This window comes from Lytechinus variegatus, chromosome 1 (genome assembly GCF_018143015.1).
Source record: "Lytechinus variegatus isolate NC3 chromosome 1, Lvar_3.0, whole genome shotgun sequence".
Lineage (NCBI taxonomy): Eukaryota > Metazoa > Echinodermata > Echinoidea > Temnopleuroida > Toxopneustidae > Lytechinus > Lytechinus variegatus.
Genome location: NC_054740.1, coordinates 41,318,966 through 41,346,779, shown reverse-complemented (window position 1 = coordinate 41,346,779; position 27,814 = coordinate 41,318,966). Strand labels below are relative to the sequence as shown.

Below are 27,814 nucleotides of genomic sequence, written 5' to 3'. Positions count from 1 at the left end.
CACTCAACACATTCCAACGGTGTAATGACGACTATCAATCTATCCTGAAATTTTACCGAACTTTTTGACAGGAGATGTTTAAAAGCATTGGCCAAAAACGCCTACAGAATTCCAAGTTGATTTTAACCAAACCTCTGAAAAGGAAGTGTGCTTTAATTATTTTCTGAACAGCGCGCGATATTCCGCTTTGAAGTTAGCCGAAGTCGAATCCGGAAATAAAAAATCTCGTATAATTTTATTTGATAGAAGTTAGGCATGACCAAGTGAAGTCGGTGTTTTTCAAAGTAAATCACACAATCCGAACATTGATACTTTGACAACATGACCTGGCTCGCTCTTTTTCTTGTAAAACGCAAGTTTTCCTGCTTACAAAGATGCGATTATATTCCACATGTTTTTTCTTTGCTCTTCATGACAATGAACAAGTCAACAGATTCATGCACACCTTGTGACCAAGTGATTAGCTTATTCAATTATTTCAGTTATACTGTTTTTGTCAACCTAAGCAAATAAATGCAATAACCATTCAAATGGGATACTGGACGGTTGAAACATGCACGGCAATGGATAACACACAAAGCATAAATATATAGAACCATATATTCAGAACATTCAAATGAAATATTGATAAATTTCTGAAATTGAAAGTACATCTCATGGAAAAAAATACATTGATGGTCGATCAGAGATGAATAATTTACATGAAATAAATAAATTTGATAGCTTATTTACAATAGTCGAACCCTTATCGGGGAAATGTTATTCAAAGAACATTTACATCACACGAAATGTATCGGTCAACAATCAGTCATAAGGATTTCATGGTTAATGGAAATATTCCTATGGTATTATTGATGGATTGTGTCTCTGTTATCCTTAGGATATGCAATCCGACTTTCTGCTAGCAATGAATAGACATTAAATCATTAAATGTATGTCTATTACTATAAAAAACACAAGTAGCACACAAAGAACAAGCTCTATTTATCTTAATCAAGATATAATGAGGCTCATTGCTCCATTACCGATGACAAAATCATGGCTTTTATTATGTATTTAAGCGATTTTCTTTATATAGAAGTATATCTGAATGGATTTTGTTGGATTTGACTTCAAGGTAGAACTAATTCATCTTCAGCATGTTCAAAGAAATGTAAGTTATAAGTGTTTGTGACCTGTCGTACTTTGATCAAACACTGCAGAGCTGAAGGCGTGACACATATAATATTGTACTGGCATCTGTAGAATTCGTTTCTTTGTTGGTACAGATATTTCCCCTCCGCAGCCTTTCGTCAATACAAACACGCAGATTGGATAGTTCAATTAAACCCACTTCAAGTTTCACTTGATATTTCACTTGTGTTAGGGTTTAGATTCCTCTGAGTGGGCTGGTGCACAATCTGTTCCCAGATGGATCCGACTTTATGGTCTAGATCTACGACATCTTCCAGCTCTTGACTTCATGCGTAGAATTCTAATTCACTTAGCCTTTGCCCAAATCGGATTTAAGCATGAGAGGAAGAACTATACATGACCCACAGCCGCAACGTCTCCACTCTTTTTGTCTCCGACTCCATTGAACTAGCTAATAGAACCATGGTTATTTCCGTTTCAGAAGACATCTTTCCACTCGTAACGACGTCTGCCGCAAGTCAGGATTTTCTTGAAAGCGACTTTAAAATCTCGGTTGGCGAATGCGTAACACAACGGGTTGCAAGTACTATTGATATAACAAAGGAAGTAGCTAAACGCGAAAAGGCTGTCATTGACGCAAGGATCGCAGAAACCCTTGACGATGATTAAGATACTGTAAGGTGTCCAGCACAGAATGAAGAAGCCTAAAATTGTGCTGAGGGTCCTGACGGCTTTCGCTTCGCGTAAATTTACCAGGACAGATGATAGTGCTTTGCCCAGATGATGATCTTTGTGTTTGAAGTTGCTCATAGCTGATTTAAGACCCCTTCGATCAGAGTTAAGGGATGAGCAGCTGTTTGGTCGTTTCATCGGGTGGGTTTCAGCATCACAGTCTGAATACACAGAATGGTTGTCACTGCGCATCGATGTGGCCCAATTTGCTTTCTTGTTGTAATTATCAGGTGTTTTATCTCCACCATTGCTATTTACATCGAACTCGTCGCTCTCGTCCGCCGAATTACACCTCTGTGGCAAGGGAGTAATGGTATCGAACTCTTTGCCCATTTCTGAAGATGCTGTGTCAGGAATATAGTGATCAGGATCCTGTGGCGTCTCGTCAGAGTCTGTTGGCCCCGATACGCGATGCGTGCCGTTCTCCGTTCGTGAAGGAAACACATCGGTCATCGTTACATTGGTTTCCGTTCGACTTCGCCTCTTCTTTTTTGTGCGCATACTGAGTCTCCCTATAATCCTTGCCTGACGTCGCGTAAGTTTCCGCGTAAGGAGGTAAATGCGCGTATACAACACCAAGATCACGAATAACGGTAACCAGTATATCAAAATAATTGATCCCGCGGTGAAATATGCATTTTGAACAAACTGGACTTCACACTGATCCTTCTTTACCGTTCTTTTCCCCTCAACATACTGCCATCCGATGATCGGCACTCCAAAGAGGAGTAATGAAATAACCCACGTGGCCAGGATGAGGGCCATAGCTCGAGGTCTTGTCATTTGATGTCGGTATGTCATCGGAGCAGACAATGACCTGTACCGGTCAACACTGATGAGGAAGATACCTAAGACCGAAGCAGCGCAGCAGACATAGTCTAGCGATAACCAGACATCACATACATGAGGACCCATCGGCCATCTGCCCAGCAGGAGATACGTCGTATAGAATGGCATGGAGATCAACCCCACTAGCGAGTCCGCAACAGCCATACTTAAAACGAAGTAATTGCCGATGATGCGTAAACGACGTTCTCGCGCGAAGGCAATGATGACAAGAAGGTTTCCTGCTACGGTAAAAAGACTGGCAAACCCTGCTGCAATGGCGGCAAGGGTGATCGTGGCGAGGCTAAAAGATTGGGTTGTCTCGTCATCACCAGCAGATACGTTCACTGTTATATTCACCAAAGGCTCCATGGTTGGTATCATTGCTTTATTTTTTCATTGGATCTTCTTCAGCCACTATAATGGTAACAAATAGGTGTTTCATTGGTTCGTCTCGCTAGGCATCCTCTGGGGAATGAGGCATGGTGAGCAATCCAGTTCTACTTTTAGTTGATCTCCTATGCTTTGATTTCATCATCATCAAAATATCAGGCATCACGTGTACTAGCTGGCTCCTGCAAATAGGGTATAGGAAAGAGGGGGAAAAATCAGATCAACGCTAAGTTTGCCATAAGCGAATAACACGAATATGCTGCACATTATCCCAACTTGGAAGACATGTATCCCACACCTTGTTTACATGCATATCTGATTATATATATTGAATTGAAATATTATATGATATATCATTATTATTCCTCTTTATTTTGAATGTGACAAATACTTCATGCATTAATGAGAAAAACGAGATTGAAACTTTAATGTCAAAACCAGGATGTGCAGGGCGTGTGATACGACGAAGTGCTTATTCGACGATTGGTTCAATAGCATTTCTTTTGTATTCTTTGTGAATTTTTTCTCACTGATCCCTGAAATGAGAACGGATTCAGATTTACACGTGAGTTTTTAAACAAATCGTTTCTGATATGCCTCAATTTTTATTATTATTTGTAATCTGCCATGCGTGAAAATTTTGCTAAGCTGTTGGTTTCATATAGGAGATGAAAATCCACTCTTGCCATGAGTAACCAATCTACAGTACGTATAAAAAAGTTAACACTTTGAAAAAGCCATGGGAATAAAAAAATATACAACATGTGGGATTGTTTTCACATAATAATAATCTTGGGTTCGTGTCTCATCTATGCAATGAAAGTAAAAGTTTCGACAGAATGTTACACTTGAGTGAGCACTGTCAATTTTTGTAAAGCTCGTAGAAATCTGTTTGCGCAGAAATGCTTGTTTTCACGCTGTGTCAAGGGGAATGGGCGAAATCAAACTGACCATGCGAAACATTTCTCATACATTTCCCTTGCACTTTTAGTCAATTGAAATAAAACGGATATATTCGAGCATTTTCTAACAATTTTGCCACCCAAATTGAAGTTTCAACAATTAGTATGCACAACCTTTTCCCTTTTTGTGCCAGCTGGATCTGAGGACATAGTTCAATCTGAACAAAAATTTATATCAGACATCTCCAGACATTTTGTCACATTTGTATTATATATTACATTTCATTTTTCATTTAATACTTGTTTCTCCACACTTTTCACAAGCTTGACAATGATCTGATGATTAACAAAATGAAAATCAAGCCTAAGCCATTTCATGTAAATTAAAGCTCAGTGTAAAGTAAATATCTTCACGATGGCCTCGGTGTGTAGGGGAGTGGGGTGGAGCGCAATGCACTCTTTTGAGTGTTTTGGGCAAGGAAACAAGTAAAAAAGGATAAAGGGTATCTTTGTATCAATTTTCTAGCTAAATTTCACGTGTTCTTCAAGATTAAGGTCTATTTTTATTTGCATAACTATTCTGCGCAAATCCTTTTTCACTAACTTTTCAAAAGTAAATGGTGCTCACTCAAGCGGAAATATTTTTCGACAGTCATATCGTCATTTGCTTAAATGGATCTGCACCAATGTTAAAATGTGGAAAAATCTTCAGGATATGACAAATGTATAATTTTACAGTATTTTTTTTTAATTGTAAACTTTTTTTGATACGCACTGTATAGTAAACACATATTTAATAATTGTGAAGTCTATCTCTGAAAATGGGTTTCCTTTTTGTGGGACGCACTGTATAATGATGAAAAACAACGTTTGAAACCTGATTTTGCAGTATGAAAACACACTCAGTGTGGTTAACCATAGTGTTGTTCACATAATCACGTTACTTTCACATTCTCCCTCATGAGAGTAAAAGAAAAAAAACAACATTTCATAACATTAAAGTGACTGAACACTCTATTGGACATAAGTATATATTTCCGTATGGCATGGTTATTTAAAATGCCTTATTATAATGCCTCTAGATTGTAACGTAATAAAACAAATATAGAGTTGGGAAGTATATTATTGAGGACATTCATTATTTCAGAAATCTTATACAAGAGTTTGGTTTTTTTATATCTAACTGCATTTTATAAGAAATACTGCTAATTTACAAATAACAACATCCACAAAAGTGCTAAGAATAACTGATAAATTAATAATAACAACAATGACAATGGAGTTACAACTTGCTAAAATTCTGACCTAGATCATTATGATACACGATGGTTACATCAGTATCAAACAATCCATTTTTGGGTAGTGTATTTTCTATCTGTGCCGGTTTAATTTACTTCTAGCAAGAGAAGGAGTTCATGGTAGTCGGACAAAACCATTCGAGACGAAATGTTTGTAAATTTTTTTTTTAATTATCGCTTTGTTCTTTCTGTTGTTGTGTTATAATTTACTTATCGTATAAACAGAACTACAATTTTGTGAAAATTTTGACAAACTTCTCTGGCTTATTTGAGGCTTTAACTGCGTTCGGATACTATAGCCATATCAAATTTAATCGCGTGACATAGTCACACTAAAGCAAAAGCGCTGTTTGAGATTTTAAGGGCGTTGTTTAAGCCTGTCACGACAACTACTGTATAAAATTTTATTAAAATATTGTTTAAAATGTTCAAAAGATTACAAAAAAAGTTTAAACAATTTATTGTTCGAGTGACAGGCTTAAACAGTTATCTATATTGCCCAACTTTTGCAAAAGGAAGCAAGTGACACATCAGTCAAATTTGAGCTATTGTCGTTTCTGAAACACCCTTTGTATGTTGCACGTTCAGTGCAAAATTAGGGGAAGAAAAGGTCGTTCTATGGAAAGATATTGAAGATATTGAAAATATGCTGTTAAACTGCACTGACGTCTATGTAAAAGACAAACACACATTGCTCATCTACAGGAAATGATACTTTTGTAACTTGCTTTCTTTTGCCAAAATACGGCACGTAGGATACTTTCACATTTTCAAGACCAGTACTGAACGTATCTTCGAAGGGGCCGCATATGGGTAGAGTTCTGTTGCTTGCAAGTGTATTGATCGGGGAAACGATGTTACCCGCTGGCCTGGTATAGCCATGTCCCTGAACTTGGATTACTGCTGGTTCATGGTTTTCATTTAAATTGGACATCGTCTTGAATATGACGGAGGACATTTAAGTGCCATTTGACCACATTTTAACCCCACACGCTCTACATTGAACCTTCGCATAATGTTATCCACAATTACCGTTCAGTTGATTTATTTCTTTTTCTTTTTTCCTATCATCGGCAGCAAACTTTAATTGCGGCAATTTATGATCATTTTTATCTTAAAGATTAGAGAATTGGACATGTGGGCTTGGACAGTTGGGAATATAGAAATTGAGGTGATTGTCCAATTTTAATACGGCTGCACATTTAAGGTACAACGGTGCAATGTGCACTTTTTTTCTTCCTGTTTGCAACCGAAAATACCAGTTTACACCCCCAAACTGGTGCAACGTTGTACCTTATAAGGTCCATTAATTCTTGTGTTCAAAGGGTACGAATTCATACCTTTTCTTTATAAAAGCTACTCCATTTGATTGAATAAACATTATATTTCATTGTTTTTAGTTCCGTGTTATTTTCATTTGTGTGCACATATATTACTGCCGCTGTTTATTACGTTGGATGTAATAATTGCTTGTTTCGTTTGTTTTCTGCTGTATTACGTCAACCGAGAAATTTGCTCTTCTATCTCTAATAATTTTAGGCATTAAAGCCTAACCACGTACTCTTCACTGTAGGCTACGTGGGCAGAAAGTATGTAACCAAAATGTATATTGAGGGGAAAATTCGGTGGTTTGTATGGTTAAGTAAATGAAACTATTTTAATCCCTGTTAAAATGATAAATAATTGGCATTTTAAAAGTACAATAGTAGAAGTCACTGATAAGTGCAATCTGGTTTGATGAGGCCTACACGGGACACTCTTTCATGTCTTTCCTCCTACAAAATTCATCATGCTTTTTGCCATATCCCTGATTCTCTCTCTCTTCTCTCGCTCTCTCTGTATTTGTGAAAGACTCCCTCTTGCACTAAAAACCGTGTGATAAACTTATGTCAGCCCCATTGTGGTGTTGCAAAAAATTACGTGCAATTCCAAATGAATTGTAAGTCCCAAAATCAAGAATAATTAAAGTATCATGCAATGTGCCATATTAAAGTCCCCCCCCCCCTCCTTTCCACTCCCGTAACTTTACCAACCCTTTTACGCTTTAATATTGACGCGGTGTTCACGTAGAAGCAGCTCAAAGGTAGATGCGGACACTTCGATCGTCTCCTCTCGCAAACCTCCCCAAAACAAGCCTTCTTCCGATGGACGATAACGATTTCTTTTATTTATGACCCTCCCCCTCTCGTAAGTGACAATTTTCGCGACTGATTTGAATTCACCACTCTAGCTGATGTTATCCCCAAGTTCAGCGCTCATCTAATTCTTTGCCCGACAGATTTTCGTCTCTGATTTATTAGCGAGTTTTCGCACCGCTACGCAGAAAGAATTCAAGATTACAGTAAATGTATTGAAAATGCCCGTCAAATGACAATAAACAGCTGGGAGGTCTTCGTCGAAAATTGGTGAACTGGAACAGCAGTTCGTCATACGTTTTCGAGTTGAAGACAAAATTGTAAAAATTTTATAATTTTAGCCCGTCCAGAGTCCAGGATGAAACTGCCGGTTTGATTCAAAAATTTTCGAGAATGACTTCTTGGTTGCTCATTGTCATGAATTGCGCTTGACAATAAATTTTTATAGATATAGGCCCTATTCTCATAAGCGTTCTGCGTCCCGGTGTTAAAACTCCCTAAAGTGCTAGCACAAGGAATAATATATTATTGAAATAATCATTTCAATTATTTACTCTATTTTCTTGTAGGACGGAACACCCTATTAGACAACTTTTCAGTCAGTGTTATGATATTTCATATTTCGTGTTTTCTAGTAGATGTTTGAATAATTCTTCACAATCATGTTAAGTAAAATGACTGGTGATTCAGCAATCGATAATCAAATAGTCAATGAAGTTGGCAAGTCATTGTAATATAAGTAAATAGTAGTGGCCCTATTACATATTCTTGTGGTACACCATGTTTGTTCAAAGACAGTTGTATTATGCTTTCAACCGCGTGTTTATACACATTGTCTTGATCGCTATCTATTATCAGGCCACTTCATTTTCACTAGGGCAGTGGAATCGTAAGTTTCTGTGTGTACATGGTTTATGATTAAAGTACCCAATATTTATCGGAGTGTTGGAGTAAAATTAATTGTATTAATTTGGTATAACACAATAAATGTTCATTATCATTTTGTTTTCGAATTATAAATAAAGATATAATAGATTCACATCATTCAACATTCTCTTATGCATTTAGCAAGGCATGGTACTGCATGTATACATAAGCAAATGAACATTAAAGTGCTTAAATAAAATGTAGTGCAAACTGTTCAAAGACCCCCATCACACTTCTTCGGAATCAGCAGGAATCAAGCACAAGGCTGGAACGAAAAAAATATTCAAAAATTCTAGATTTTTTTGGAGGAACTAATAAATTCACCAAACTGGAGATGAAATTTAGTAAATTGACCAGGTGAATCATCATACACTAGTCAAAATGAACCGCAATGGAGTCAGACTGATAATTCGTGCTACATTCTTGGACATTCTAGGTGCATTCTAAATATTCTGACCTCATTCTGAGTGAATTCAAAATATTTTTGTCATTTCTTTTGGCCGTCCCAAAGGTTTTGGTCATGTTCAAAACATTCGAGGGGTATTTTCGAACGGTGTTCGAAGTAGATTTAAATGGCCCACTGTTGGTCAAAGAATAGTCATTTCATTCCGGCTAATTCTGCTTGATTCGGAATAAGTGTGATAAGAGCTTTAAGAGAGGAAGCACATCTAAATTAGGTGATCAACATTATGCCTTTGAAATGATTATACTAACTGAATAAATTTGATGGAACCTAAAAAAATGTGTGTTTAATTTATTTGAAGGTAAAAAACAACCACGCGAACCCCAAAACATCACCGCGCTTTTAGCCATCGATCGCCTTTTGGCCAGTCCGACAGTGCCTAGTTCATATCAGCCAAAGGGGGAACAAAAAAAATCTTCAAAATTGGCTGGCGCACATATAGGATTTTGATTACCTTAGTAATCGAATTATTTGCCCGATTGGTTTTATTTCAGAGAAATAACAGATTGGAGGGAAAATAGTTTATTTACTTTAGAAAATCGGCTCTCTGGTTGCCCGAATTAGCCCTGGCTTATAGCGATTTCGCTAAATTAATTTTGCCGTCAGGGACAAAAGATCGATCCAGAAAACTATATCCCGCTTTATGAGTATAATTAGCCTGCTTCATTGAGTTTTTACATCAATTAATAGCAAAGGATGATGTAGTGTCCAAAATAACTAAAAAAATGTTGCCTCAAAAATTATTTGATAGGTTTATCTTAAACGTAAATTTGTTCAGGTTTGATGTAACCAATACATTTGTTATTATCTTATTACTTGTAAGTTTTGTCGCTATTGATGTTGTCATTTTTATAGTAATTAATATCATTATTTTCATAATTACTGTTTTATTATACGTATTATGATCATCATTATTTTATGATTATATTGTCACCTTTATTATTCATTTTATTGTCATTATTTGTTTATTTATTCATTTATTATCTTTATCATTACTATTATCATCATGATTATTAATATCATTACTATTTATATCATTGTCACTAGTGTCATCACTATTGTTAAATGTCACATTAAATGTTCGTTATCATGTTCACTATAATTATCATGGTCATCAGCAGTCATCTTAACAATGTTCAACATCTTTATCTTCTAAGAAGAACAAAATGAGACATTAAGGAGTTCTTGCACATAGCCGCAGAACGAATCCAGGAACACAGAAAATGCATTGAAAATAAAAGTTAAATCACAATGAAAGCCGGGGGGTCTTTGTCGAAAAGTGGTGAATTAGAACAGCAATTTCATCCTTCACATTAGAGCTGACGAAAACTGCAAATAATTATGTCGTTTGATCAAAGTCCAGGACAAAACTGCCATTTCGATTTACCACTCCTCGACAGACTTAATTGTCATAAAGGGCGTCTGACAATACATTCTCTATGTTCCTCAAAGCGTTCTGCATCGCGATTTTGAAAATTCCCTCGTGCTATAAATAAGAATACATCCCTTCACTCCAAACCGGGAAGTGTGATTACAAAACCCTTTTATCTGTAACGCACGAAATTCTCAAAGGGAACAAATGAACTTTCACAGACACCGTCATCAGCTGTCTGGAGCACGGACATGAATCCAATCCTTATCACATTGACATGTAATTACATCACACAAATATATTTATTTGTTCTCCTTTGTGCTGCATACATTGGCGGTGGAAGCCCAAAATTTAAGGGGGGTGACCAACAAATTTTTTTGACAAGCAAAAAAAACAACAACAAAAGTTATCAACCCAAAATCTTAGGGGGGATCGTCCCCCCACCTCAAGAAAACAAATTTGACAAGCAAAAAAAAAAATATCAACAAAAAATTTAGGGAGGAATCGTCCCCCACCTCAAATTTAGGGGGCCCCCGCACTTCCACCGCCTATGGTTACATAACGATTAATGCCTGATTTTGTGCCCGGATCCCCTCCCCTTTCCCTCGTGTCTGGCGCACGAAGGAGACCTTTTGTGCAGCAAATTTGAAATGCATGAAAAGCCATGTTGTTGATGATCAAAGAGGCTAGTCCGTACAGGTTTAAACATCAACTCAAAATTAACAGCGCTGCTATAAACAGATCGTGTATGGGAAACACAGGATGTGTGACGTACGCTCCGCGACTGGTAAAACTCTTTTCATCAATTGGGAGAATTAGAGTTTGATCACTGCTTCGTCACACATTTACTATTTTATATCCTAATATGATTTCACTTCGTATCTAGGGAAATGTGGGAGTGAATCTGGCCCATCACTCCCTGTGAAACGAATACTTGTTTCAAATTTTGAACAAAAGTGAAGTTGTGTTATATGGATAGAATTGATAAATACAATCCGTCACTCCCTCAGACAAAATGTATGCACATCCTCCACTCCCTTGGGAGTATTCCAGCCAGTGTCCAATGAGGCGCACACAATCCTGGACAAGCTACAATGGTTTTGACTTCCTACCGGTTACCCATTTAGCACATGGATAAAGAGTGGCAAAGTGTTGAAAAACGCCTTGACAAATGATGCTCGGCCGCGGTTGGATTCGAACACCCGACCCTCTGGATACAAGGCGAAAGTCCGTACAACTCCACCATTGGTTTCAACCATCTACCATGTTACAGTAAATTGGTTCTCTTCGGAAACTATGTAAATTTTTGGTTTCTTTCTGTCCACCTGTCAATTCGTTCACAAAGTTTACTGAAAGTGCAAATCGAATGCCAGGAAAGAGGAAAGCATGTTAATAAAAGTACCAAAGTGTTAATTCCAACAAAGCGAAGAACGCAAAACTCACAGCATGTGTTATTTCTTTCTCGCTCATTCGGATAATTATGAGAGCTCGTGAAATAGTAATAAAGCTGATTAACGCCTTCAGAATAATCCCTATTGCTTTCAAAGTTCATGCCAAAGGATAAAAAGTAGAATACCTTTGCGAGTTAGAAATTCGCCGATTTGCGTGGAAAAAACCAGTGATTTGGAAATTTTTATCCCCTGATTTATTAAGAAATCGCATTAACATTTCTTTAAAGAGTGATTTAGAATTGAACGAAAGACATAGATGGGAACAGTATATGCATACCTTTATTCCTTCAAGTTTGTGCTTTAAAAGTAATTGGCTAAACCACTGTCCGAGATGCTTCCGAATGTGGCTTATTTGTCAAAAGATGAATCCCACGCAATTCCCGTTTCAAAGCTATCAAATTTGGAGAAACTAGGAAGCGTTCCTTGATGTCATTTGTCAGTGATCATCACAACTGTTATAAGCTACTAAAATCCTTTCATTTGATTGGCTGAAAGTACATTCTCTCGTTGAACACCACTTACAAAATCCTTCATGAAAGATTCACCATGCAGGATCTAACGTACTATTACGTCGAACATGCACGGAGCGTCGGGTTGATATAAGTTAGACGAAGATCGTGATTAACATGGAAAACACATAAAGATTCTGAGATTCTGTACAACGAATAAAGGATGTATTTTCGACAGAACCATCCGTCAACATGACATGCTTTCCATACAGATTTCAATTCTCTCAATGCAATTATGTGACAAAAATCTTAGAAAGGCATCTGATAACAACGTCTATTGATAATTCATGTTGTGTTGCAGACGTAATAACTTCAATGATGTAAGCTATCTGTAACTTCATGGCCCATAATGGCCCATACCATTCATCATGGTCATTATGATGATGAAAAGCTTCATGGACGAGAATCTCTTACTGCTGCAATATCATTAAAAAAAACATGAAAATGACCCGGTTGCTCCTTCGTTTCTATTTCGCGGTAGAGTTAATAAAATTCAGATTTTGTTGCTTACATGGAAAATTGTTAAACAATAGAGATCTAAGATCTTCGGGAACCGGGTTGTTGACACCTTGTAGAGACCTTGAAGAAAAAACTTTTGCTTTTATAGTGCTCAAACTTAATGTCCGACAAAACGCAATGCCAGGGGGGCGTTTCATGAAAGGACTTGTCGGACGTTTTATCCGACAAGTCCCATTTTATCAGACAGTTACCAGAGTAACAATACCTCTTAGCCAATTAACATCAGAGAATTTAATGTCAGATCTGACAACTTGTCGGATGAAAATGTTGATGAAACACTCCACAGGTCTATAGAGCCAACTGAATCAAACCTTAAGACATATTTATTCTATAATCCGATTCCATGTACAAATTCTGTCCGCTCCTCTGAAAAGGTAACTATAAAGAAAGGCGTACTTTAAATGCTATATCTTATTATCATGATTTGTTTAATCTGTGAGTAAATATTGTAATAAACAGAAATATTCTTAGTATTTTATAAGAGTTTCAAATATAATTCTATTTATCACAATTCGAGTGAAACTTGGGCCCGTGACATGCAGAGGTTAGCGATTATTCGCTAATTTGAAATAAAAGAAAATCTGATTGGTTCCTAGTCACACCTTTGAGCAAAATGATTATGCAACGAAGGTCTTGATTGGCTATGAATTTATCGATTGATCGCTAACCTTTGTGTTACGGGGCCCAGGTAATTCATGTACTTAGAGAAGCCACTTCAAGATGTCTGAAAAAAAACAAGGTACGTTATAACTTTTCTCGCACTGGTTTATCTTTTATTATTTGCAGTGAAAATAAAGCAATGAGAAAGGGATCTTATATTGCCAACCGTCTGGCACTCAAATGTTCCATCATTCTTTTCTCATAAAAAACACCGGCAAAGATCACTCGACCCGGACAAAATGAAAACCTTCAATGTGGGGGTGATAGTTTAGGATGGGTTTGGCCCCGAGACATACTCAAATTTGCAGATTTGGTCATAGCCGAAATGGATGAACTTTTTATCTCCTCCGTCATCCCCGGACGCTCATGTTGTTCATCTCTTCATCTATCCATCTTATATCTTGTCCGTCTATCCATTCACTTATTCAGCTATTGTCTAAAGCAGAGTGAAGTGTATTTTTCTCCCTTTTCTCTTCTCCCTTGCCTTTCCTTTCATTCTCTTTTCTCCGTCGTTGGTTTCTGTTTTTCTTTTTTTTATTAATTTCATATATTTTCTTCAACGAAAATCGATGCATTATTCTGATTGGACTTGTACCTATTTTTCTGTATCTCTTTTCTACATGCACTGAAATTGTGTTCCTTTACTGGCCTGTCATCAAGCTCTTTAAAAACTCACAGAACTCTCCTCCCGATGCAACTTCATCATTTAATTAAATGCATGTTTTGTGTAGTATACACTGGCGGATCTGGGGGGCACGTAAAATACCATTAAAAGAGAGGTGTGCCACCCTTTTTTTAAAGTCAAGACCTTTTTTTTGGCTTGTCAAATTTTTCCTCCGAAAAATGTGCACCCCCCCCCCCTTTTGGAAAATCCTGGATCCGCCCCTGGTAGTATAGTATAGTATTTATTTACCGTATAAATATATATATATAAACGGAAGGATAGCCCATATTAAGTTTTGTCGACATGACAATACTGTTCTTCCATGGGGTCCATATACAATAAAAAGTAAAAACATATGAAAGAATCATTACATATACAGTAAATCAAACAAAATAACAAAAGTGATATAATGTATCATGTTACTACAAGAACAAGATAAAAAATTCAATAGCTTCGCAAGAATTTACACGATATATTTTATAAAATAAATTGAATGAGTTAGGCTGCTATCATATTATTGAAATAATTCGCAAGGAGCAAACGACTGTTGCAGGTAAATAATAATAAAATGAAGATACAATGATTTTAAACTGTCATATAACACAAGATTTTGGTTCGAGCATACAATTTTTAGAGGACAACTAAAGTAGGAGCGTAAAAATATTAAAGGAAATTCAGAATAAGAATACATATTGCATTGAGACATTATCGGAATAAAATACATGCATAGGCCTATACACTGATTGGATTCATATAAGAAGTAAAAAATAAAAAATAAAAATGAGAATGCACTTTGTGGAACTATTAAGTTAATTTAAATCGGAATTAGTTTTGTTATTTAAAGTCTGTTAAGGAAACAATGGTACAGGAGGAGAAGAAAACCCCCCCCCCAAAAAAAAAAAAAATCATAATAATAATAATAATAAATACATAAAAATAAAATGAAAAAAATAATAAAAAATTTTGACGCGCGCGTACGCGCACGTCGTGACCTTTACATGACCTTTGATGACATGGGCAGTTGACCCTTGACCTGAAGTAAATGTGATGTAAATATTGTTAATTTTTTATGATTGATAATGAAGATATGATTGATAATGTGATTTTACAAAATGGCATCTAGATGACGTCATTATGACTTTTTGACCTTGAACTTGCTTTATACACATGACATGATAAGTCCCCATATCTTATGATATTTTGAAGAGAATTGATGATGTAGATTTGGAGATTTTATGGTAACAAGAAAAGGGTGGAAAAATAAAAATTAAGAAATAAATAAATAAATAAAAAATAAAATTCTTACGAAATTAATACTTTATCTGTCGATTGACAGATCACCTAATAAAAAAAATACAATATTGGCTTTATGACAAGGTAAGCAGGTCGCTGAAGTAAGATGATAATTTGGTTCTGAAATTGTGTACATGCAGTAGGAGACAATTTTAAGTCCCAAGGTAGAGCATTATATACCTTGGCACCTCTATATTAAAAATATTTCTTCGGGAATTCTGTCCGTGGTTAGATAAAAGTAGTTTTTAATATTGAGGTGCGATCTTGAATTCATTAGATACAGAGGAGTTAGTTCGTGCATTACCTTGTACATAAAAGCAATACAATGCTGATTTCTCCTCTTGTTGAGAAATGACATGGCCAGCTCAGAGAATTATGCAGCTCAACGACTTAAATTGGTGACTCTGTTCTGTACCTTTTGGAGTTGTTCGATGTATTCATTACATATATTCATTACATGCTAAGCTGTATATTTCGTCACCATAATCAAAATATGGGAGTATAAGAGACTTATAAATTGAATTTACAACTTATTTATTCAACAAGCGTTTCAATCGTCTTAGAAAACCAACCATCTTACTCACTTTCTGAACTAGTTCTTCGATATGTTTATTCCAGGTCAAAGTTTTGTCACAAATCAGTCCTACATGTAAGTACTTAAATTCACGCACTAGGTTTGTACGAAAATTGTTTAATGATACATTCAAGACATTGCCTTTAGCAAGCATATGCTTACTTCCAATTAGGATGCATTCTGTTTTATTACAATTGACACTCAGTTTGTTATTCTTCAGGTCGGAGTTGAGAGCTGACTTTACGTTTTTGGATAGATGGGTGAGAAAAATAAAGAACCGTGTCATCGGCGTACAATTGAACTTGACATAATTTCACACAGTCTATTAAATCATTTATGTACATGATGAAAAAAAGTGGCCCTAGCAGTGAACATTGCGGGACTCCGCAGATAATGTTAGATTCTGCAGAAAGCTGAGAATAGACAAGCGTCCTACAAATTCTGTCGACCAAGTAACTTTCCATCCATAGCAATGGAGTACCCGTTATCCCAGTATTAGTAAGCTTAGTTAGAAGGATTCCCCACCGCACGGCACCGGTATACTCCTTATCAATTGAATGGTTGATCAAGGTACACACACACATATCACGCTCTCTCATCTTCCTTTTTATGCTCCCTTTTCACCTTGTCTTTTTTTAACGCTGTATCGCACCCCTGCGATATTTCTCAATGCCCGAATTTTCCTATTTCTTTTCACTGTAACTTATACAGTACTTCATTCTCTGTTATACCTTTCTGCGGGCCGTGATTGCACTCAAAGAAGACGTTCGCCATGATCGTTTGCTTATGGGGTTTTCTCAAATGAAAATACATCCCCATAGTTGGCATGGAATATGTCTTGATTCACATCACACCCGTTGTCTTTGATAAAAAAAAACTTTTAAATATTCCCATATCAGTAGGACTAACTAGTCATCACGCCGAACATGGATCTTTCTGGCTTATTTCAAGTTTGAATCCGTACACTCTAAAAACACTGAGTAAAATTTTACCCAAATTGGGTAGAAAGGGAACATGCATGTTTGCTGGGTATCTTTCTACCCAACCAACATGCATGTTCCCATTTTACCCAATATTGCGCAAACCTTTTTTTAGAGTGTACTGCATATGTTTATTTTACTTTTTACTTTGTATTGTATATGGACCCCATGGAAGAACAGTATAGTCATGTCGACTAAACTAGAAAATGGGCAATCCATCCGTTTTGCTTTTTTTTGTTTTGTTTTTACACGGAAAATAAATACTATCTATACTATATTTTGGTGTATCTGGCATATTATAGATGTACTACATAAATTTAGGGTGAAAGTCTATGTCACCAGAGTCACCGTTACTTTAAAAAAAAGTTGTATATATTTTAAACAATATGGTTAAAACTTTTCTGACATTATTATTTTTTTTGCAACTGGAAACCTTTAGTAAATCTATCTTTCAACTTTGTGAAAGGTGTTTCTTCTATTCATCACATCTTCTCCCATATTACCGCATCATCATGGTGATAAAATCAATCCCTCTGGATATAAAGTTAAGTAAGATCGTACAAGTTTTCAACTACAAGCGATAAACCTATATTACTGATTTCTTATCCTCATCTCTCATTAAGATAGTTAACCTCATGTCCTTAATACGTTAAAAAATCAAGAAAGACTGAAACTAGCTTTTATTTATGCACTAGAGATCGAAGAAACCGATGACCCTTCTTAAAAAGAAAACGTACTATCAAATACATAAAGCCCCCTGGAACACAAGATCGTTTCTTTAATGTGCATAACAACAAGTAAAGCTCGCAAGGCAAAAGGGTTTGGAGCGGATCGATCAGTCTCAGCCGTCAACCCGCCAAACCTCCTTTCTGAAATGGCGGTCATTAGCGGAGATAAGAAGAAGGGCTTATCGCTCAGGGTCGGGCTAATTTGAAGCTTGAAATGGAAGACAAAGATCCTGGGGAATGTTTAAGGAACATGATATCAGCACGTGAGGAACATGCACTCATGGAGAGGCGCCATTCTGAATATTCTTCTAGTACAGAAATATCCCCTATTAGATGTCTCAGAATAAAAAAGATGAATAGACCAACAAAAAAAAGCCCATGGAAATAATCAGCAAGTCTAAAATTCCTTCTTATTTTCTTTTGTACTCAAGATGAAATGTCATATTCAGAGTATTCTATATAGGGGTTACCTTTTGTAACGAGATCGCCAGTATGCACGCACAAATTTTATCTTGTATGTCAACGGTGTATCTAAAGGATTATCTGGAAGCATGTAGTAGGCCTTACCTGCGACATCAAATTAAAACTCGCCCGACTGGCAATCTTTGTGAATGAAAACTTTAGACTTGGCTCTTTATATCGTTTCATGACGCACTGAAGGCATAATTTTCCACGATAATGATTTTTCTCAAGTGACTTAAACATTCTTCAGTCTATCTATATAACTGTAACATCTTTTTTCGCGGTGAGCAGAAAACAGTCTACCGTATAGATTAATATATTAAGAGTCCTTTAGAGAGAAAGTGAACATTTTTGTTAATATACCGACCGCCCCTCCCCTTCTGGCAATCACCATCCATCCATCTCCATCCCCCCCCCCTACCCGTTGTAAACGGTCTGAGCAGATGCAAGCGATCACATGCCATTTACGACATTGATTGAGTGGGTTTGATTGATGAGGGGAAACATAGAAGGCTGACTGCCCAAGATCTTAAAAGTCCGTAATTGCTTTCTAAAATAGAAAACAAAATTAATGGAAAACATCCATCTACACAATGTGATTGTTTGGAATGAGGCGGTCGAAAGTTACGCGACGCAGCTGTTTCATGCTAGTATCAGACAGCGGTTTCAAGCCATGCAATATAACTTTCTTGTTTAATATGATCCTAGATTTCATGAGGTTATTAATGTTTTTATGGCATAACCGAAGGAAACCGTCATCACAACATAAGATAGCGAATAAGACGAACATGAATCGAATTACAAGATTTCGAGTACACTATCTACGCGCAAATCTCTCGACAAAAGTGCTGACGAGAATATAAAGTAGGACCAAACAAACTGAAAACGACTACAACTGGGAGCCAAAATATGAGTCACAAAAATAACACAAGATAATGCAAAGTCCAATGCCTCAAAGTAATCGAATGTATTAAGAGAACAAACATAAGAGTGTAAGCAAAAGAAAGTATTTTCGTTTTAAAGAATCAGTCAAAGTTTAACGAATAACTTTGTTAAATTCCACGATTTAGATATTCGTTTTGCCAGTTATTTCTTTCTCGTTATCTCCCTTCCCCTTCTCTTTTCTATATGGGTCTCACTATATTGACGCATTCTGTATTTACTTTTAATTTAGTGTCGAGTATTTTGAGTAAGTTCTAAATAATCTATTGCTTCACTAACATAGATTTTGTTTGTCTGATAGCATGTAGAAAATAGGCACGTGAAAATGACAAATGGAATTCGTTACTAATTGCAACTATTATGTCAAAAGCCCATATAAAAGGGAAAATCAAAATAAGCAAACATTTCAAAATTTATTTTGGAAAGTAAAATTATGCCAAGATCGAATAAAATCTTACATTAATAACTTTTCATGCATTAATTTTTTTTTTCTAAATCAATCACCGTTTAGGGACGCACCATTAGATATCCAGTCGGGGCTGGAAATTTTCACACAAAAAATTAACTTACTATATGAGCAAAAATAGTACAAACTTGACTCGTCATCAGAGTAAAAAATAACTTGGTCCAGCACTGAAAAATCATCTGAAAAGTGCAACAAAAAGTGTCTCAATTGCGTAAGGAAAAAACTGCTCAAAGGAGAAAGGAAAAAAAAATGCATCAACCGAAACTTCTAGCCCCCCCCCCCCCGGTATCTAATGGTCCCTCAGGGTGCAAAAATATTTCTATTTTATCTTGACCTCACTTTCTAATTCTGAATATTAATTCATGTTATTATTTAACAAGTAATGTAAATGCCCGGATACTACTTCTATTAAAATCATTAGAAATATATTTTAAAAATAAGGTAGAGTAAATAAGTATGCTAGTATTACGATCTTTCATTTGCATTATTATTGATAAAGATGCATATCATCAAAAAATTGACATTTGATGTCTTAAATCTATACAGCGCGATTAGGTTGAGAAAGGTGAAGAATCCAAATTCCCACATTTCTTGACAATTCATGGGCAATTAAGAAATAAAATGAATTGAGTTGAATGTTATTTCTGAATAGGTGACACGATAGATAATAAGACACGCTAGATTAATTTTCATTGTTAGAGTCTTAAGAATGAGCAACATCATATACATGGAGTTACTTCCTCATTTCTGTTGTGAAATACAAAAGTCCTAAAATAAACATATGAAAGTTTAGAGACCCCTTTACTGATTGTTATTTTTCTTATATATCACTATTGTTGTTTCAATTTACAGAAAATAAATACAATGTATACAGTGACTCCCTTAAAATCGAAAGTACAATAACGATAAGTGTAACCATGGTAACCGTAAATCATTAAATGAATAATAAAGAGTATGTTTCCGCGATATAGGATAGAAGCGGGTAGCTAGAACATATTTTTTAAAAATAAGCAAAAATAGCATTCTATGATTTATCATTATCCCTAGAAGTGTTGATCCCATCAAAGCAGATTAATACCAGCAGAAAAAAAGGAGTATAATCGTATTTTTGAAATAATATTTCAAACTACTGCCTTTGACTTTCTTCGCCTGTATATTTATTTATTTTTTATTTTCCTTTGCTAATCTCAGCCTTTATCTCTCATTCTCTCCCCCCCCCCCCCCACTTTCTTCATTTGCCCTTCTTTTGTCTACAGAGAAATCTTGGCGCCTGTATCTTTCTCCTGATTTTCTCTCTTTCTTCCTTTGACCCGCTATCGCATGATATTTTCTTATCAATTTTGCATGGAATAATTGTGTTAGAAGTATCAGTGTAAGAAAATGAAAATCACTATTCGTTCTTCATGGCACTGGTCTATCCACTTTGTGAGATCAACATGAACATCCCACGTGCTACAGCATTCTAACCAAAAGTATATGGAAAGCCAAAACGTTTTTTCTTTATTGCCTCAGTTGCACTACCTAAAACTGAAATATACAAGTCAGGCCTAACACTCTTACCATTACACATACAATTTTGAGGACAGGATGTAATTTGCCACAGATGGAATGAGATTATATTGAAATAAGGTCACATTTTGCTAAAAACATGAGAACCGTGTAAACAGGGGCGGATCCAGGATTTTCAAAAAGAGGGTGGGGGCATTTTTGTACCGGAAAATTGACAAGGTTAAAAAAATCACTACCAAATGGAGGTCATTTTGTTCAAGGAAGATTTTTGGTAACAAAAAGAGAAAAAAATCATTACCAAATTGAGGTCATTTTTTCCGTTAAAAAAATGGACAAGCCCCCCCCCCCCAAGAAAAAAAATAAGTGTAGAAAAAAATGTTTCTAATACCGAATCGAGGTGATTTTGTGCTAGGAAAAAATACAAGCAAGAAAAAAATATTAAAAGGTTTACGATACCAATTCGATATCATTTTTTGAAAAAAATAGAGAAACAAAAAAAAGGTCTTGGCTTACGTATGCACCACATATTCCTCTAAAAAAACAACTTTTGTGACTCTCGGAAGGGGGGTAGGGGAACGGGCAGCATGCGCCCCTACCTGAATCCGACCCTGCGTGCACATGCCATTGTGAAAGCAATTTCCCATTTCGTATTCAAGTTTTTCATTAATATTTAATGCGTGAATTTACGGAGAGTTTATGAAATGCCCGGAGAAAATAACCGCGATTTAATATCTTCCTTACCTTCACACATGCATAAGAACACATCAATTACTGGAATCAATCATTCAATATTAAGAAACAAAAAGATATTCACCAAATTAACAAAATCCTTTCAGTTGCAACATTGGAGTCTCGAGTGTCAGTGAAATAACAGACGTTGAGTAAAACTTTAAGCGCCGCGATTTATCATCACGTCCATTCGAATAGTTAACGTATCCATCGCAATACAGACGATAACTCTAGTCGCTTCCTTCATGACAGTCACATGTCAATCTAGAACGTGAAATCGTGTGGGTAATTTAGAAGAACCGAGGCAAGAATATATCACATCAGATTGAATAGCATGTAACGGGTAGACACCCCACGACTTATCTAAATTGACTTGTCTATTTTTGTTTTCACCTCGGCAAACATGTTCCGAACAATGGCGAAGTCCTGAGCACAAACCATCACGCACTTCTCCGGGAGAGTTTAATACAAAAGGTTTCTTTGCAGATGAATCGGAGTTAAGTTCGCACAATCTTGACAGAAAGTCCATGACAGGAATATGATGGTGCAACTTTACCACTTGGTGAGAACAAAAGTTAATTTGTTTGCCACCAAAAAAATGCTTGATCCACAGACTGACACACCGTCATTTGATTAAATTAGTGATTAGGCTGGAGAATAGAGATGAGACTATAATTAGCATCGGAGCTTTCTATTATTCAAATGTGTGGTTTTGATCAGGATGAATGCCTTCGAAACGGTTGACATTCCACTCTGCGAGAACTTCCTGGTTAAGTGGTAAAATCTGCTCAAATGTAGAACAATACAAGTTTACTGGCAACGGTAGCGAATATAAATATATACGTATGTCATCGATACGCACTCACCCTGACTTTTTCGTATAGATTCCATAATTTTCACGGATGTTCGATCACATTTCAGAGTCGGTTTTCGAATTGTAGATATTAATTGGTATCTTCAGAACAAATAATGATTATACTTGTTTTTATAGCATTTAACACTTACTTTATCAGAAGTCTGTAATTCTGTCTCTATAGTATTGCAGCATAATTATATTCATTAAATGAAGTAACGTCTCAACATGAGTGACTCTCTTATCTCATAAAAAATTCTAACAGTTAAATATGAGCCCACATGTCCCCCTTCTCTCCTTCTTTTTATCTGTCTCCTCTTCATCTTTCCCGGCTCCTCATCCTTCCACCCTTATCCTTTTACGCATTTCACTTAATTGTATTAATTATCTTTTGTGTTGATGTTGTTCCTCTCCTTGATATTATTCTTCACCCTTCTTCATCATCTTTTTTTTCGTCTGCTCATCATCCCCACCATCATTATCATCATCGTCATAAACATCATCATCACCACTACCATCTACATCATCATTAGCTTTCTTATTATCATCATCATCAGTATCATTACTGGTATTTACTAGTACGTTGTTTAGATATAATTATATATTGCTTAAAAGAGGCTCTTATGATCTTTAGTACTTGAGGACTACAGGGAATCGCCACGCCGAATTTTCTTGTAGCTTTTATAATATAAATATTAAAGGGGTGATACTTGGAACTGCATGGTTTTCCATTGGTTAGTAGGGAAACTATACAAGGTAGATATGAATTGGCGGGGTGGGGGATTCAGAAGGACGTATCATAATTATCTTACAAGTCTTTCATTTTCTTTATTCTCATTTCAAAATGATCTCTTTAAAAATGTGTTTCCACGCACATGGGTGTGTGTGGGTGGGTGTGTGTGTGAGCACTGCAGAAAAAAAATTTGTAGGAAGCGCCTAATTCCCTTAGAAGTGCATAAAAAATCTCAAAGTACTATCACTGTTATTTACGAATTATATTAAAATCCCGTATAACCTTTCGTTACTTCCCTCTACTTGCAGTGGGAGGAAAAACGGGAAACTCCGGTTTGCGTTTCCAAAAGAGGAGCTCCATTTAGTCACTACTATGCAAATATTAGTTCATTTGGGATACGGACCAGTGAAGACAATTTCCAATAACATCTTTTACCGAGCCATGTGTGTCCTGCAAACAATTACTCGGTATATTTGATGAAAGTTTACCGGGAGTTCATTTTACCCAAATATATAAGCACGCCATTTTGTCTGTATTGATACATGTATATTGCATTTCTCCAGATAGGCCTATTTTTTCTATCGAAATATCATTTACTGTTGGTCTTCTACGAATCTGCAGGTTTAATGCAACAATTTCAGATGACGAACCCTCCACCAAAGGGACAATTAGTATACTTTTGATCAATTATGTCATATTCCCATGATTAAATTCCTTTGACATAATAGTATATCTAATCCTGTTTTGGGAGAGTCGTTTCTCAAAGCCGCTAAGTAGTCGATATCATAATTATTTGCGACTTAATCTTCTTTGTTTTGTCCATGTACTAGATAAACAGTGAGTGTTCTGTGCAAACTCTTAACAATATTTTTTTATTTTATCTCTGTTTTGTGATGTGACTGCTTTTGAACTGTTTCAAATCATTTCCAATTACCTGTAAATATTGTGATTATATGTGATTTTGAATACCAATAAAACACATAAATAAAAAAAAAACTTCAAACAATATTTTTGCAAAATGCCCGCGTCACAAAAGTATGTTATCATAATCATAGGTGACTTAACAGTGGCGTACTTAGGATTTTCCACAGGGGGGGGGGGCAAAAACGTCCTCCAAAAAATCTGACAAGCAAAAAAAAAAGTCTTTAATCATAAATAAAGGATTTCGTAGCAAAAAAAAATTATAAGCAAAAAAAGTCTTCAAGCTCGTCAGGGGGGGCAATAAAGGTCTTCAAGCTCGACAGGGAGGGGGGGGGGGCAAAAAGGACTTTCAAGCTCGTCAGGGGGCAGGGATACGTCCTTTGCATGTGTTGTGGCTCGTCGGGGGGGGGGGCAGACCGCACCCCCCCCCCCCGAAGGTACGCTAGTGTGACTTAATTTCATGCCTGAAAGGGTCGAAAAATACCCATACATGTATTTCCGATTCTCAATTTTGGGGCCTAATTTTGAGTACGTAAAAATGCAAGCAACTACTGTCATTGAATTTTATTACTTTAGTATCTTATAATGATTTGTCCACTCACATGTAACGTCATGGCCATGACTACTACGATGATCATTGAAAAACCATGTGTGTTTGCATTTAGGTATGACTTAAGTTATCCTTAACCCTTCGAAGACCACTTCCGAGATTCATCCTCGGTCGTTTTCTTTTGTATAGACATTTAAGCATGAGTATTTTGTAATGGAATTTAAGCATGAATTAAGTTACCCTTAACTCTTCGATAACCACTCCCGCAGATTAAATCATTTTTTTTTTATTTGTATTGGCATTTAAGTATGACTTAAGTTATTCTTAACTCTTCGGATATAACCTTGGATTTTTTTGTATTGGCATTTGAGAATTACTTCAACCATCCTTAACTCTAAGGAGACCACTTCCGAGATTTAACCATGTTCTATTTTGTTTGATTTTTTATTCGCATTTTAGCATGACTTATTTTCTACTTTTTGTAAACGAAAGGAAAAGGCGCTATATCAAATGATCTTTGGATTGGATTCGACTTAAGTTATCCTTAGTTTCGAAAACTGCTTACGAGATTCGACCCCGTTTTGTTTTGTGTGTTATTTTGTTATATCTGATTTACGGTTTAAAGATATACCATATTTTTGAAAAAAAATCATAAGTTGGTCTGTATATTTATACTTACTGTCATGCAGATTATTGCATAGTGAAATCAATGTTAATTAGATTGAATTGACAAAAAAATATGCCAGATGACCAGTTTCGTTTGCTCTGAAAAATGGTGTAAGCCATTCAACTGTTAGTTCAAATGTTTGAACTAAGCTATATTGATCATGTATAGATATGAATATACATAACCAATTCGAAACAAAGGATTCAAAATGAAAGTGGAATCAAATTACAAGTGGGAAAAAAATATTTCTACTGTTGAGCTTTTGGTATTAAGGTCTAAATTTTGGCAATGACACTTTGAGTTCTGCACAAATTTTAATTTCTCATATTTAAAATCAATGCAAACCGACAGCTATTTAGTACCTACACATACCTTATGATCGTACGTAACAATTTATTTCTATTTATTATAGTTTTTGAAATCTTATTTCCCTTATAGCACTTAGTTTCTGACCGCAATGCATGAGCCTTATCATATCCGACCACTTTTGCAATTCCATGAATTTAATTCACTTAATTGTTTGGAAGGGTTAAAGGTCTCTGTAATGAGAAACCTCAAATATATATTTATCGGTAAATATGAGAGGTAAACATATGGGAATGAATAATTCATTTTGAGATAGAAATAAGCCTTTATAAAAAAGCAACTGGATTAGGACATTCCAATGTTTTGCATGGCACTGTCATTCTATCGGTATACTAGTAATACTTCTCTATTCTGAGTTCCTATCTCCAGTCCATCTCACTTCCTGTCCATCTCTTTCTGGCTGCCTCTACCACCCCCCCCCCTCTCCTCTCTCTTCATCTTTCTCGCCTACCCTCTATTTCTCTTTCTCCCACATCTTTTTTTTTCTTCATCTTTACGGGTATGACGTTTTGGATGGTCCCCAATCCTATCTCATCCTGTTAGAAATGTCAGTTTTCAGTACAGAATGTCAAAGTTGCCATGGCAATACGTCATGTTAAATTGTGCGATGCATCACACCTTTTTTCTGGTAAACGAATCATGAATGTCAAACAGTCTAACGAGGCAAATACATGTAAAACAAATAAACAAAAATATTTTTAATTAACCTGTCATTAGTTAGTCATCATGACCTCGGTTGTTATATTTATTTTCATTTGTATTTGCTTTGTTACACTGTTAAAAAAGCGTGATTTTACAGAAAATAAACAGAAGATTTTGTAGAAAGCAATAACAGAATCATTCTGTAAATTCATAGAAATTCTGCAATTTAACAGAACAGGTCTGTTTAAAAAGTGGAAAAGGGTGTTTTTTTCAAGGAAACTTGTAAGATTCCATACATCAAATACCAATTTCCTGTAAGATTACGCAATTCGGTTAGATTACAAGTGTTCTCGAGACTCTGCTGCAGGAATTTCTTTTATTATAAGGATAAATTTTCTAACAGTGTACGATACCTTCTTTAAATTCCGCTGTCTCGCTCATTCTCTCTTTCCTATTCCCATCCTTTCTCCCCTACCTCCAAATATCTCTGTCTCTTTTTCTCTCCGTCTCTCTGGCCTTATATTAATTTCTCTGCATATCATTCTATATTTCTTTCAACATTATGCTGTATAATTATTTCGCATATTAGTCCACGTTTAGCGAGTGATATTTCACACACAGAGAAAGTGTCTGCACCTAGGAAGTGAAATCCAATTTACACAAGTCCGCGTTTGACGTTAGAATTCCAAATGAATTTGGAATGAAGTCCACGGTTTAAGTTATTTACACGAATAGGCGGGTGGATGGGTGTGTATGTATATGTGAGCGGTTGGGTATGCGCTGTTGTATTGCTTGGTGCTTGATGTATGGTGATTTTATCAAGTTTGTAATTTTTTATCTTTTTTATGAAAAAAATATCCATATATATTTGACATTCATATTTTCATCTATTATTGTAATTTATATTGTAATATTGGAAGAAATCACATGTAGTTTAAAAACAAAACAAAAAGTGTGTAAATGTTGTTTTGTTTTAATAGAACATACTGCCGGCATTTTTCGTCTTTGATCTCGTTTGGGTTTGAGCTTGAGCTAAATCTGGGGTAATTAAAACAATAACAATGCGCCTCGGAATAGATTATTTCTAGATAAATGGCGCTATGTAAATGTCTCTTCTCGTTATCATATCATTTTTGTTATTAATAATACAAATTATTGTAGACATGTAACAAATATCATAAAGTATACATGATATTGCATTTGTGTATAGTGAATAAAGTATGCATTTCATACGGAATTCAAAAAAATGCAGATATATGATATTGTCATTCTTATGACCCCATCTTGCACAGCCTATACATTAAAGTAATAGTCGTCTTGTTTGAAGTACATGTATATGAACTCACCTTTAAATTATCATCTCTCCTTATCAGCTTCACTCCCCTTCGAGAATGTCAATTGATTTTAATCCATAC

The 27,814-nt window shown here is 35.9% G+C and overlaps 1 protein-coding gene across 3 annotated transcripts; it reads right to left on the bottom strand.

Moving 5' to 3' along the window:
* Positions 1 to 288: 288 nt before the first annotated feature.
* Positions 289 to 27,814, bottom strand: LOC121414221 (muscarinic acetylcholine receptor DM1-like). Of its 3 annotated transcripts, none has more exons than XM_041607340.1 (2): positions 27,746 to 27,814; positions 289 to 3,266 (listed from the first exon to the last, which is right to left on the bottom strand). In XM_041607340.1, the coding sequence occupies exon 2, from the start codon at positions 3,073 to 3,075 to the stop codon at positions 1,612 to 1,614; it is 1,464 nt and encodes a 487-aa protein (XP_041463274.1). In that variant the 5' UTR covers positions 3,076 to 3,266; positions 27,746 to 27,814; the 3' UTR covers positions 289 to 1,611. The 3 variants fall into 3 exon arrangements, with proteins under 3 accessions (XP_041463274.1, XP_041463261.1, XP_041463270.1); XM_041607327.1 differs by lacking the exon at positions 27,746 to 27,814 and adding an exon at positions 21,680 to 22,643; XM_041607336.1 differs by lacking the exon at positions 27,746 to 27,814 and adding an exon at positions 21,753 to 22,643.